The sequence below is a fragment of the Sprattus sprattus genome, assembly GCF_963457725.1.
Source record: "Sprattus sprattus genome assembly, chromosome: 16".
Classification (NCBI taxonomy): domain Eukaryota; kingdom Metazoa; phylum Chordata; class Actinopteri; order Clupeiformes; family Clupeidae; genus Sprattus; species Sprattus sprattus.
In genome coordinates this window covers 30,399,656-30,414,657 of record NC_137914.1, presented here as the reverse complement: position 1 = coordinate 30,414,657, position 15,002 = coordinate 30,399,656, and the positions used below count along the sequence as shown (strand labels likewise).

Genomic DNA, 15,002 nt, shown 5'->3' with positions numbered 1-15,002 from the left:
GCATCATCTGCAAATTTGAAGATGTAGTTGGATGGGCAGGAGGGAGCACAGTCATGGGTGTAGAGGGTGTATAAAAGTGGGCTGAGCACGCAACCTTGTGGGGCGCCAGTGCTGATGGTCAGATTTGAAGAGTGATGCTTCCCCAGTTGTACACTCTGTGTGCGATTGGTCAGGAAGTCCAATACCCAGTTACACAGTGTAGCATTGAGGTTTAAGTCCTGAAGTTTGGAGATGAGTTTGCCTGGAAGGATCATATTGAATGCAGAACTGTAATCTATAAAGAGAATACGGATGTAAGTGTTCTTTAACTCCAGGTGCTCCAGTGCAGTGTTAAGCAGCAGGGCTACTGCATCCTCTGTAGATCTGTTCGCTTTGTAGGCAAATTGATTAAGTGCAGGTTAAGCCAAGGTGCCAGTTAGGAGGGGAGGTGCTCTCTGAAGAGTTGGGTCTTCAAGAGCTTCTTAAAGGTAGAGAGGGACGCTCCTGCTCTGGTAGTGCTAGGCAGGTCGTTCCACGAACGTGGAACTACAACTGAGAATAGTCTGGATTGCCTTGCTTGCACCGGGGGCAGTGCCAGACGACGCTCACTGGATGAGCGCAGCGTCCTGGGTGTAACATTTGCCCTTACAAGAGCATTTAGGTAGGTGGGCGGTTTTACCGCGCATTCCGGCAGGCTCGTTAGGAGGGCGTTGCAGTAGTCGAGGCGGGAACTCAGCAAGGTTTGCACCAGCAGCTGGGTGGCATACTGGGTAAGGTACGGCCTGATTTTGCGGATGTTGTAAGGCGCAAAGCGGCATGACCTCGCGACAGAGGCGATGTGGGCTGTGAAGGTTAGGTGGTCGTCAATAATGACCCCGAGGTTTCTTGCTGTTTTGGATGGAGCCAGAGATAAAGAGTCAGTCTTGATGTTGATGTTGTGGTGGATGAACTGTTTGGCTGGGAAGACCATCAGTTCTGTTTTGGCCAGGTTCAGCTGAAGGTGGTGGTTTTTCATCCATGTGGATATATCAGCAAGACAGTCTGACATCCGTGCCGAAACAGTGTTGACCTCAGGAGGGAAGGACAGAACCAGTTGAGTATCATCGGCATAACAGTGGTAGGAAAAACCATGCGAGCGGATGATAGGGCCCAGCGAGGTGGTGTAGATGGCAAAGAGAAGTGGTCCCATTACCGACCCCTGGGGCACCCCAGTGGTGAGGTGGTGGGGTACAGATACAAGGCTAGGAAAATGGCAAGGTGATCAGATTTTCCGAATGCAGGCAGGGAGATAGCCTTGTAGCTGTCCTTGAACGGATTGTAGCAGTGATCCAAGGTGTTGACTCCTCGCGTTGGGAAGTGGATATGCTGTTTAAATTTAGGCAGGCCCCGGGAAAGTTTGGCTTTGTTAAAATCACAGAGAACAATGATAGCAGCTGCCGGATGACGATGTTGTTGTTTGTTTATCACCTCCTGCAGCTCGGTTATGGCAGTATCTGTGTTGGCTTGTGGGGGGATGTAAACCGTGGTGGTGGTGATTGCGGTGAACTCACGGGGTAGATAGGACGGCACATAATGGACAGATGTTCCTGATGGGGAGTACAGCCCCAGGAGAGGACGGTAATGTTCCTCGGATCACACCACTTGTTGTTAGTCATGATACAAACTCCTCCACCCTTGGACTTTCCGGACTCTTCCGTTCTATCCATGCGAGTGATGGAGAAATGCTCAGCGGGTGTAACTGAGTGATCCGGGATAGATGGGGTCAGCCAGGATTCGGTAAAACATAAAATGCTACAATCTCTGACGTCACGCTGGAAGGCAATCCTTGCTCTAATATCATCCATCATCATACAAAGTTTGAAGGGTGTGGGCGTGGCAGACCCTCAAACTATGCACTCTTCACAACTCCAGTCACTTATAACTTATGCATATATTGTTGAAATTGAAAGTGGTGGATCATTATGAGACCCTTTGAATGCATGCCAAGTTTCATGCAATTTTGTCCATGGGGGGGCCATACAATATTTTTTTTTTATGTGACCAACTGGCAAACTGGCCTGTAGATGGCCTGACACAGTTTTCTTCGAATATCCCGAGAACTGTAGGGCTTAGGAGGGCCACATGTTTTTTGTATGTTTGTCTTAAGGGGCCATGTCAACCCAACCATAACCACTCATTTTTGTATAGCGCCACCTAGTTAAAAATGAAAAAGCAAACATGAGGTGGTGTAATTGCAGGTATCTCTGGCTGACATGTTCAAAACGGCACCATATTGCATGGTCAAAACTGCAACAGATACACAAACATACACAGTAGACATTCGTATGCACACATACACACACAGTAGACATATGTGTTTGGGTCAATTCAACTTTTCTTAACAACTTTATGTGACCTGTTTTAAAGAACTACATTGCAAAAGAAAAATATACCAAAACAATCCACAAAAAAGTAATACACAAAACTTTACATAACCAAATCATCAAAATCTATCACAAATAATTCCTATAATACATAAAAATGAGACACAAACCTATTTACACACACAAAACACATAAAAACACACAAACACACTGACAACCATGACTCATTCTGTGCCAAAAACTACTGAACAGTTCGGCAGTCATATTTTGTAACGCTTTGCGTTACGTCTAGTTGTATAAGGCACTAATATTATTCTTACCATCACACATAGGATATATTGGTTCACACACACACTGCTTAAATAAAACTAAGCCTACTATCAAAGTATTGTTTTTTTTAAGATAAGTCTTCTCTAAACTGGCAAGCTTGGAGAAGCCTCTGTTCAATGATTGGCTGAGGGGGTGGAAGGCGGGATCTGCTGCTGCTGTCTTGAATTCAACGTGAGGGTTCAAAACACCATTAAGCTGAATAGGATGACAGTTTTTTTTTTTTATCGCAGACGCTGGATTTTTCATAGGCGCTCTCATATTCTCTGGGAAGTCTGTGCTGAATTGGGTCTGGCTTTAGAGTGCGATGCTGCGTGGAGTCCCACTTTTGCCTGTTCATATGTTATATTAACTGCATATAAAGTCAATATAATATATGCAGTTATTTTTAATATTGCCCATCAAGACTGTCCTTTTTGTATAATATAATGTAATATGGCATCATAACATTTGAAGTTAATTTAAAGTTAAGAAAAGTTAAGTTTATTGAATCAGACTACTCTATGTTGCACTATTATATCTTTATAATATATAGCAATAGATCATATTTATAATATACAGTGGGGAAAATAAGTATTTGAACCCCTGGCGATTTCACAAGTTTGGTCACTTGCAAAGAAATGTGTGATCTATAATTGTAATGGTAGGTGTATATTAACAGTGAGAAACAGAATATCAACAAAAAAATCCTGAAAAAATGCATTTTATAACATTCATGACTTTATTTGCATTTGATGCAAAAAATAAGTATTTGAACCCCTAGCAAAACTGACTGACAAAAATGACTTAGTACTTGGTGGAATAACCCTTGTTGGCAAGCACAGACGTCAGACGTTACTTGTAGTTGGTCACCAGGTTTACACACATCTCAGGAGTGATTTTGGTCCACTCCTCTTTGCAGAACCTCTCCAAATCTTTAAGGTTGCGTTTTCAATGGGAGGGAATGAGGTTCAAGCCCAATATTCCACGTAACATGACCTCATCCATAGTCCCCTTGATGCGGTGGAGTCGGCCTGTACCCTTGGCAGAGAAACAGCCCCAAAGCATAATGTTTCCACCTCCATGCTTGATGGTGGGTATGATGTACTCTGGGGGTCATATTCAGCATCCCCCCCCCTGTCAAACACGGCAAGTCAAGTTGATGCCAAAGAGCTTGATTTTGGTATCATCTGACCACATTCTGTCTCCCAATCCTCCTTAGAATCATTCAAGTGTGCAATGGCAATTTGATTGACATTTGTTTGGTGTTGCTTCCATTTACGAATAATCATACCAATAGTTGTCTGCTTCTCACCAAGCTGCTTGCCAATGGTTTTGTAGCCGATTCCAGCCTTGTGCAGGTCTACAATCTTATCTCTGACGTCCTTGGACAACTCTTTGGTCTTGACCATGGTGGTGAGGTTGAAGGTGTGAAGTATGATTCTTTGGACAGGTTTCTTTTATGAGCGTCACCAGTTGAGATCAGGTGTACCTTGTTAGACCTAATGAGGACTAATCTGTGTGCTTCTTGGGCACATAACTGGTCATTGTGAGCCAGAATTCTTGCTGTTTGCTTGGGGGTTCAAAAACTTATTTTTTGCATCAAATGCAAATAAAGTCATAAATGTTATAAAGTTTTCTGATTTTTTTTGTTGATATTCTGTTTCTCACTGTTAAAATACACCTACCAATACAATTCTAGATCACACATTTCTTTGCAAGTGGCCAAACTTGCGAAATCGGTAGGGGTTCAAATACTTATTTCCCCCACTGTACATCAAAAGAGGCGTTACAGCACAGCAAATTTCTTGAAATTCTGTCTTTCGGAGGCAATATCGCAAGAGCTCTTGAGCTAAAAATCTAAACACAGGAAAAGTCTAGCTGACCATTTGAAAATGAATGAACATGGCGCAACTGTGATGCATTTTTGTAGGGGAAGGATTCACATGAGTTACACTACTTACAAAGTATATATCAAAACACAAATATTGGTCAGTCCCCCATCTGATCAATCAAAATACATCACAAATACAATACAAACCAAACTCTGAAAATGATTTAATTCACCTTGTGCATTTCATTGCAGATAGCATGATGGTCAACTTCATTTCATTTGTAAACATACATCCATTCCTGCCATTCAGGCATGCGACACATTCCAAATGAAGTTAAAACGGGGGCAATTTAGGGGTAGTAATTGGGCTGTAACGATACACCTACCTCACGATTCGATTCGTATCACGATTCTTGACCCACGGTTCGATACACCCCACGATATTATTATTATTTATTTTTTTTATTTCACATTAGAATAAGTATGAGCTATAAAAAAAATTAAGAAACAATTTATAACCAAATTTTGAGGTTTTTATTACTCAAAGCAATGCTGTTGAAAAACATTCAACAAACTTCTGAAAAAGTAGGCTTGAACATAGCCTAAAAATATGAGGGAAACAACACATAAATAACCAAATAACTTAAATAACTTAAACTATGATGGCAGTGTATGGGCAAATGTGACAGACCCTAACTGCCACGTATTTTATGAACAGGGCCCAGGCTAATCAAATGAATGAATATCGAGGAGGCAAGAGTTTAGCAAAATAAACGTTTTATTTCTGTAGTTTAATAAATATCTGGTCACTGGTATTTAATGACATGACAAAAACAGTTCTCACACACGCACACCCTCATACACTGCCATCATAGTTACCCACGATTACCCGCGATATACAGGCTACTGGCAACAGTAACACACCCACCAAAAAGAGCTATAAGATCTGGAATAACCCAACTCACGCACACGAACCAGAGCAATCAAACGTGTTACAATGTTTCAGAACACTACACACATTAGTGAATAGCTACTACACCACGTATTATGGTATTCACTTCAACACAATGCGCACACTTGGGAACCACTACAAACTGAACGTTAGGGTTACACAGTAACCCCGTACATCACAAGATGGCCGTTAAGTAACGAAAGCACACACACACACATTCATACAAACAAAATACAGAAAGATCCAAAGAAAGTAACATAAAGTACTGGTGGCTCTCTCACAGCCTATTAACTCAAAACAATTTAAGTACGGGAAAACAGTGGTCAAAACACGACGCAGTGTACGTCTTTCTTCTGAGGGAGCGTTAGACCACCCGCAACCAAAACTCCGGAGAGGGAGAGACAGCTACGGAGCAATTAACGCACACACTTCTATTCTCCGTGCAGAGCAGTCCTCCAGCGACAAACAATCCGGCAACCACGCGCCAACAATTCAAATGGCCGATTCAAATGTCATCTGAGGTAGCCATTGCGCACAGCACACGTGTAGGCTTACTAGCGAACCAAACTTTTTGTATCACGTGACCGCTGAGGGCATGTCGCGGTTCTGCCTCCTCGCATCGCGATGCAGGTTCGTGGCCCAGAGTGTCACGATTTCTCGGTTCGATCCAATATCGTTACAGCCCTAGGTAGTAATGAGGTAGAATAATTAAAATATGATGTGATTTGAAACAGGTGATGCCAACAGGTGATTGTCATCATAATTTTGTACAAAAGCAGCATTCAGGAAAGGCCTATCTTTTAGGAGTAAAGATGGGCATAGGATCTCCAGTTGGCCAACAAATGCGTGAGAAATGTATTGAAATGTTGACAAACAATGTTTCTCAAAGAAAGTTAGGAAGGGATTTGAATATATCACCCTCTACGGTGCGTAACATAATAAAAAGATTAAAGGAATCTGGAGGAAGCCTAAGCTGAATAACCTTTAGATTTAAGAGATTTGAGGTTTATTTTGAAAAAACAATACAATGAACTGTTGCCAAAAGCACAATATCTATGGGCAGGTTTATTCTGTTAACAAACCCATCAGAAATGACTAAGCAGATATAAATAGAACAATAATATATGTGTGTAAGGACTCTTTTTGTGTGCAGTCAAATTTTTTTTCTAATATCCACATATCCATGTATGAAAGTGGAACAAAATTTTAGTTTTCTCAAACACCATCCCTGAGTACAATATGAGCCCTGTATTAAAATGTCATGGATCTTAAGTGGACAGCCAAGACACATTGTCGTTTACACCTGTGTCTATCATGCCTGTCCACGGTGTCCAGTTGACCACTTGTGTCTATCATGCCTGTCCATGGTGTCCAGTTCACCACTTGTGTCTATCATTTCTGATGGCTTACCGATTTAGTGACCACAGCGTTTGTCTGCTTGCTCAGGTAAAACGTGTCAAGAAAGGGCATTTTAGCTTTATAAATGAAGTGCTTAAAAAGGAAAATGCAATTATGACAATCTAATAATAGTAGAGTCTTCAATAATCGCCATTCCTATCCCTAATAATATCCCGGTAGGACGTTCAGTTACATTAATGCTGTTCTCTCTTCTTGAATTTGACGCTCTGAATTCTTGTTATTGTGGTAAGATGTATACAAAGGCTTGATATTCTTGAGTATTTACTCTGTGATGTGTGTTTTTACATTCTTGTTGTTTGTTTAGTATGAGTCTCTTCAGACCCAGTATGAAGAGTTTCCTTTCTTGGAGAAAGAATCCATCATGGATTATACCAGTATGCAGAGGCTTGGGGCCAAACTCGGGTGAGTCTTTAACTGTAATGAATATATTAACAACATGAATGGAGATTTCTGGTGTTGTTGGTCACAGACAATGCTTTTAGCAGTGCAAAATGGATTGTGTGCCAATGGGCGTCATTGTGTATTGTGAAGACATGGACTCTTTACATATACATCAAACTACCCGTCCTTTTATTTCCAGCTTCATCTCGGGCTTAATCCAGCGGGTTAAAATTGAGGCCTTCGAACGGATGTTGTGGAGGGTCTGCAAAGGCTACACTATCCTCAGTTATTCAGAGATTGATGAATACCTTCAGGACCCTAATTCGGTACCAATACTAATAACCACAGAGACTATTATCAAAGCTTGGGATAATTTGTCTTCTGCGTCTAAAGTGTCACCATGTAAAATGTGGGAAATGGGTCCACTAAAGTATGCAAAAGAGTTTCTTTCTTGACACTTGACTATTTTTCTAGGGTGAAGAGACAAGGAGCGTGGTTTTTCTGATATCCTACTGGGGTGATCAGATAGGGCAGAAAGTGAAGAAGATATGTGACTGGTAACCAGTTTTAAACAGAATTGTCTGTTAAGTCAAGTAAACCCAACTGTGTGAAGAGATCTTATGTGTAATTTTTTTTTATTATTTATTTTTTTTTAAGCTATCATTGTCACCTCTACCCATACCCTAATAGCAATGAAGAGAGAGCTGATGTGATTGATGGGCTGAAAACACGTATCCAGGATCTGCACACAGTAAGTACTCACAGGTCTTCTCACGGTGTTCTTTCTACTGTACCTTATGTCTCTGGTGCGCTGTCTGCTTCCATTTGGAGCTCAAATGAAGGTCAGGTGACAAGCTGACTCTTTTATCCAAGACAACCTGCAGCGATCAGGAATCAAACCAGGGTCAGCCGCTCACAGAGCAGTTACGATAACTACTGCAGCATTAGCTCTTGCACACTTTGTTTCCGCTGCTGTAAACTTGGATTAGCTGCCAATATTTATTTGGAATTATTTCAGTAGAAACAGACTCGCAAGCACAGGACTTATACAGGTCAAGTAGACACACTCCACATTGTGGAAAAAGAAAAATTTTCCTCAGTTGCAACACTAACAACAGTTCCAAAGGCCAATTTGAAGGTCAGAAAGGTCAGGTGGCTTTGAGATGACCTACAACTGAACCTTAAGCCCAATTTGTTGAAAATACCAATATAAACATAGAACAAAAAGTAAGGATTTGTGTTTGGTAGATTATTTCTTTGTTGTAACAATGCTTCTTGGCAATAAATCGTATATCGTTGGAAAGCCTGTTTTCTTCCCATTCAAATGGTGCCACATTTGCAAGGAACATGCGTTGGTGGGATGAGCATCAGAGTTGAGTATGTGGGTTGCGCCCATGAAAAATGTGCCAGAATAAACTGAAACTAAGGAAATTTGTGTTTGGTAGATTATTTATTTGTTGTAACAATGCTTCCTGGCATTCTTCAGAGCTGAGTTTGTGGGTTGTGCCCATGAAAAGTTTGCCAGAATAAGCTGTTTGGCAAATGTTTCATCGGCGCAACCCACAAACTCAGCTCTGCAGCTCATCCCACTAATGCATGTTCCTTGCAAATGTGGCACCATTTGAAAGGGGAATAAACAGGCTAATAAGATGTATTGCCAAGAAGCATTGTTACAACAAAGAAATAATCTACCAAACACAAATTTTCCTACTTTTTGTCTCTCTAAAGCGCCTAGACACCCTCTGAATTAAATGTAATTGATCTAAGAGTTTTTGCTCGGCAATTGCAAAGTTGCTGTCAAAGTTAAATTCTGCTGGCGCAAAGCAACCTGACATCTGACAATTCGGGGGCAGCCATTTTCAACTTGATCAAACCACACTGACCTCCTTGACCTTTGATTGACCGCTATTGTTGCTGGAAGCGTAGAGTTCATGGAGAATGTTAATCCTAGAGAATGTCTCATGTACATGAAAGCTCTGCATAAACTGCTGCGCAAGGTCAGAACTCTGACAAAGTATATATTTGCTAAAAATATTTTATTTGATGTGACCAATGTGTGTAATATCCCTTTAATCAGGTTCTTCATCGGACAGAGGACTACCTGCGCCAAGTGTTGAACAAGGCGTCTGAGTCCATATATACCTGGGTGATCCAGGTAAAGAAAATGAAGGCCATCTATCATATTCTAAACCTCTGCAGCTTTGATGTCACCAACAAGTGCCTCATTGCAGAGATCTGGTGCCCCCTCAATGACCTGCCAGCCCTGCGGAGGGCGCTGGAGGAAGGCTCGGTGAGTGTTGTTTTAGTTGTATCTGTTTCTTGCAGTACAATTTTGTTTGCTGCTAATTGTTTCCACCTGTGGGTTCCATGCGAGTTTATGGCATAAAGGGTTTATCCTGTTCTGGCTAACTTGGAATGCAAAGACGTGCTGCAGTTTTCTTGTATAAGGTTTTATATTTTCCTTGTCATAAATGGGATTTCAGACTTTCTCTTCTAACTCACGTCCACCTTTAAACATAGCGGAGGAGTGGAGCCACGGTGCCATCCTTTGTGAACCGTATCCCCAGCAATGACACTCCGCCAACTCTCATCAGGACCAACAAGATCACTTCAGGATTCCAGAACATAGTGGATGCATATGGTGTTGGGAACTACAGGGAAGTCAACCCAGGTCAGTTCATCCTTAGATGGGCATTCCTGTTTTGCCTGTTGGGGAAGGTTTGTGGTTCATACTGGTGTATGAAAGGGAATGATGGGACTTTTACCCTCTTCAAGGTTCCAGTAATTCTTATTAGCTGACAAAATAGTTTCATCAGTAACCCTTTATTTAACATTCCCCTTATTACTAATATGGTTAGTTATAGTATATAATTGGGTTACCTTAGGTAAATACAGATAAACTACAGTTGAATAAAAAAAGAAACTCCACTTTTACCCATCAACTCAACTAAGAACTGTTTACTGGTGACAGTTTTAGGTTGGTAATAACTGCGCACTTCGTAGGAAAGTAGGCAACCAATTCTTAAAAACACCTCCTCTGTTGCCCATCAATTCAAGTTCCAAGGATAATCAGAATCAGAATCAGAATTCTTTTAATGGCCAAGTATATTCACACATACAGGAAATTAACTTGGTGTGGTTGGTGCATAGGACAGAACACATAGCATAACAACAAAATAGTTAAAACAAGAACAAAGGACAAATGTTTTTTAAGATAATAATAATAATAAACTGCGAGAGTGTGCTTGCTCTGTTGCGGCCATCAAGCACAAGCAACTGCAGTGGCCGAGTGCGCATATGTTGTTGAGGGGCCTCACAGACTGATACCTGAGAACAAAATCTGTATAGTACTGTTTTTTCTGTGTTCAGTATAACGTTGAATGCAGGTTGTAGGATGAATCTGCTAGCCTTCCAGTGTAACCATCTGCAGTGACACTGAATACACCTTTTTGTTTTCAACCAATATATTTTAGCAAGCAACCAAGCTCAACCATTATATTTTGGCTCCACTGACGTTTAGACATATGAGGGTATCTTTGTTGTTTTGTTTGTTTGTTTGCTTGTTTATTGTGAAAGGGTCTAGTGTGTTACATTTAGCTTGGAGAAGTCTTAAAATAGGCTCGAAGTGACATTATCTCTTATGGGGTGTAATTATTCCTCCAAAGGTCGTGTTAATCAATGAGTCTAGATTTTGAAAATTCTAATTATGTGATGGCACAATACAACTACTATGCCTAGCTGGCCTTAGAGTTAAATCAACCACATATCCTCCATATGAAATGCTGTGAAATGTATCGATGCTTCAAATTTGGTTACATTACTCAGACTGTTAATACTTTTCTTCCTCATCTGACACGTGAAATTACCACGACAAAAACAAAACACACAATGATTGAAAGCTACAATTATTTCTAGAAGGACTAGCTTAGATAAGTATCGTACGGTATTAATTATTGGAAGGCATGTGTTAACGGGCGAACGTACGCGTTGTCATGTTAACCCGTTATTACCTCCAGCAAGGAGGTTATGCGATCGGGTCCGTTAATTTATTTATTTATTTGTCCGTCTGTCTGTGGACAAGATTTCTCAGAAACTACTGGGCGGATCTTTCTGAAATTTTCACAAGAGGTGCATCTTGTTTTCTTTGGATTTGTGTACCTCCTTGCTGGAGGTCAGAAATCTCCGATTGCTCTTGTTTAAACTGAGGATATCCATTGTTAATCCAGCTAGTTTAGCATAATTGATAAAATCCAATGGTATCTAATGTTACCTAGCTAGGTATGCAAACTGTCGGTATCATTAACTCCACAATGTCATGTCACTTGCATTAATCTGAGAATGGCATGTTAGTAGTACATTTAATATCAGTACAGTGTTTAATTACCGCTGATAGGCCACTTACATTTACGGCCTTCTGCCACCGCCTCCGCTGTAGCCACCTTGTGTATCTCGAACAGAAATAAAGTGTCTTGTCCGCTCACGAAATGTAACTGTGTTTTTGCAAAGCATCTGCCCCAACTTTCTTTTCCCGCTTTCTCAGTAGAGTGCTAAGACACAGCAACTATACACGATTGTATCAATTGTATATCTAGGTTTTCTTTGGTGACTGTTGTCGCATTCAACAGCACAACATATCCCGGGCCTTTTGAACTGTCTGTGGGCTGTGAACGTAAACAACTCGCTAGCTATTACTGGCTAGGACTGTAGCTTGCTCAAGGTAGTAGCTATATAGCTTTGATAATACACAGCTGGGTGAAGGCTAAATAGCTCGCTAGCTTATCACTTTAGCTTGCTCAGTAGAGTGCTAAGACACACCAACTATTCACGATTGTATCAATTGTATATCTAGGTTTTCTTTGGTGACTGTTGTCGCATTCAACAGCACAACATATCCCGGGCCTTTTGAACTGTCTTTGGGTTGTGAACGTAAACAACTCGCTAGCTATTACTGGCTAGCACTGTAGCTTGCTCAAGGTAGTAGCTATATAGCTTTGATAATACACAGCCATTACTACGACTGTATCAACGTGCTGCATTTCACTTAACAGGTCAGTCATTCCCTAAATCTTTCGTAATTGTATATCTAGGTTGTCACATTCAACAGCACAACACATCCCCTAGCGTTTTGAACTTTCTTTGAGTTGTGACCGTAGGTTATGACCGTAATGTGTTTGCATCAGACACAAATATGGCGGTGCTTAAAAGACAGTGACATAACATGATATCCATGAATTCTGAAGAGCTCAAAAGGTGCTGAAAGCTGCGCTTTAAAAAAAAAAAAAAGAAGTCTAGTGTGAACCCCGCCTTATGCAGTTGAATGGAGAGGGACAGAGACGAGAGGTTCTCTGGATTTGGGGCAGGTGTCAGTGAAGCACAGGTGCAAGCCAGTTTAATGAGCCTATTATGATGTCATAATGCCACAGAGTTCTGCCATGCAAGTCTATGGGGAAAAAAGGTGATGGAAAAAGAGGAATAAAAAAAGAGTGGCAAGGAGTACCGCCACGAAAAGATATAGCAGGGTGCACTGGTTCGGGCCGGACGTTTCGGTGTTTGAACGGCGTCTCTATCTCAATCGGGCGAGGCCTGATTCGTCGCAAGCACACTAATAAATAAATAAAGAAAACTTATGAAGAACAATACTGTGCTTCCCTTCGGGCAAGCACACTAATAATTTGGGCACATGAAGGGCAAGTTACAGTTAATTGGAGTACGTAAACCCAGAGTCAGTGTGATGCAGGGGGCTTGTTTGTGAGCCCCACTCCCGTGGGGAAAAAACTGTTCAGGTGGCGAGAGGTTTTGGTCTTAATAGCCCGGAACCTTCTGCCGGATGGGAGACTCAGAAATAGGTGGTGACCGGGATATGAAGGATCAGCGATGATCTTCCCTGCTCTCTTGCTGGTCCTTGAGTGAAACAGGTCTAGGAGAGACGGCAGGTCGCAGCCGATGACCTTCGTGGCTGACCGAATGACCCGCTGCAGTCGGCTTTTTTCCTTTGCAGTATAGAGGCAGCAAACCAGATGGTTATTGAAGAGGTGAGGATGGATTCAATGATGGCTGTGTAGAACTCCACCATCACTAGAAGAAAAGAGAGGACAGGAGCACATCACAAGCCCAGGATATCACAGATTTTCCCCCCCGAAGATAGTGAGAGTGTTAAGCTAGCTGCGCAGGCGACCTGTGGTTCACGAGAAACGGCACACACAGCTCGCCTCGTCCAACGCCACGAAGTTGGAGTGACTAATGTTAGGAGCTAGCGATTATTAACATTACTGTGTTAACCGTATGACACTTACTTTTAACATTGCGTGTGGTCAGCAGTGTAAAATAATCGCCTGACAAGGCTGACATTGCAAAATGAAACCTTAATATCATCCACAGAAAAAATAAGTAAGGTTATATAATTCGCCAAACGTTATAATACACTGTCAATTAAATCCCAGTAGCAGTAGGACACCGTTTTCGAATCTTACATTAGTGTTTACTCAAACTAAACTGCAATGGTAGCCTATTGACACGAGTCTTGTTAATGTTAAGCAGGGGCTAATCTTCAAATAATAAAGTGAAGCTGTTTGAGCTATGGCATTCATAAGCCAATTTAGATTTGTATTATGTTAATGTCAATACTAGGTAGGTTAGCTCTTCATCAGTTGTCCCATAAAACATAAACATAAATGTGTACAAAAGCAATATGAAATTAAACTAGAAAATGCATTTCCTGAAGGAAATACCAGTGCATGAAATGCAAAAGTTAAGAAAGGATGAAGAAAAAAGAATGGAAGAAGGAGTGAAGAAAAGAAAGAAGAATGGAAAAAGAAAAGAAAGAAGAGTGAAAGAAGAAAGGAGAGAAGAGTGGAAGAAGGAAAGAAGAAAAGAAAGGAGAGTGAAGAAAGGAAAGAAGAGTGGAAGAAGGAAAGAAGAAATGAAAGAAAAGTGAAAGAAGGAAAGAAGAAAGGAAAGAAGAGTGGAAGAAGGAAAGAAGAGTGGAAGAAGGAAAGAAGAAAAGAAAGAAGAGTGAAAGAAGGAAAGAAGAATGGAAGAAAGAAAGAAGAGTGAAAGAAGGTAAGAAGAATGGAAGAAGGAAAGAGGAAAGGAAAGAAGAGTGAAGAAAGGAAAGAAGAGTTGAAGGAAAGAAGAGTGAAAGAAGGAAAGAAGAGTTGAAGAAGGAAAGAAGAAAATAAAGAAGGGTGAAAGAAGGAATTAAAGAAGAAACGAAAGAAGAGTGGAAGAAGGAAAGAAGAAAGGACAGAAGAGTGAAGAAAGGAAAGAAAAGCAGAAGAAGGAAAGAAGAGTGGAAGAAGGAAAGAAAAATGGAAGAAGGAAAGACGAAAGGAAAGAAGAGTGGAAGAATGAAAGAAGAGTGAACAAGAGTGGCTCTGGATAAAGAGAGAGTGAAAATACTGAAAAAAGAGATAAAAATGGAGTGATGAAGAGAGATTGAGTCTGAGAGAAAGTAGACTGAGAGGGATAGAGAGAAAGATGGAGAGATGGAGAGAAAAAAAAGTAGAGAATGGAAGGTGTCTTAATGTTCCTAGTTACAGTTAAATTGAGAGGGACAGAGAGGTTCCTTGGATTTGGCACAGGTGTCAGTGAAGCACAGGTGCAAGCCAGTTTAAAGACCCTATTATGATGTCATAATGGCCCAATGTACATTGATATTCGTTTTTCTTTAATATCTTAAAAAGTATAAAGTTTAGAAAAGTGAAAAATACATAGCATAAGTGTCCTTTACAAGACCTACGCGACAAAGTTTGAACGAAGTTTCTAAGTT

At 41.0% G+C, this 15,002-nt stretch overlaps 1 protein-coding gene across 4 annotated transcripts in view; it reads left to right on the top strand.

Annotated features, from left to right (window-relative positions):
* LOC308377391 (V-type proton ATPase 116 kDa subunit a 2-like) overlaps positions 1-15,002 on the top strand; it is a 95,984-nt gene that overhangs the window by 17,049 nt on the left and 63,933 nt on the right. For 2 of the 4 annotated variants that reach the window (XM_080854016.1, XM_080854018.1), the window contains exons 5-10: positions 7,158-7,255; positions 7,434-7,560; positions 7,709-7,791; positions 7,892-7,985; positions 9,312-9,524; positions 9,755-9,905. In XM_080854016.1, the coding sequence (XP_080710142.1) occupies positions 7,158-7,255; positions 7,434-7,560; positions 7,709-7,791; positions 7,892-7,985; positions 9,312-9,524; positions 9,755-9,905 (766 nt within the window). The remainder of the gene's footprint in view (positions 1-7,157; positions 7,256-7,433; positions 7,561-7,708; positions 7,792-7,891; positions 7,986-9,311; positions 9,525-9,754; positions 9,906-15,002) is intronic. The other 2 variants (XM_080854017.1, XM_080854019.1) reach the window with 2 other exon arrangements.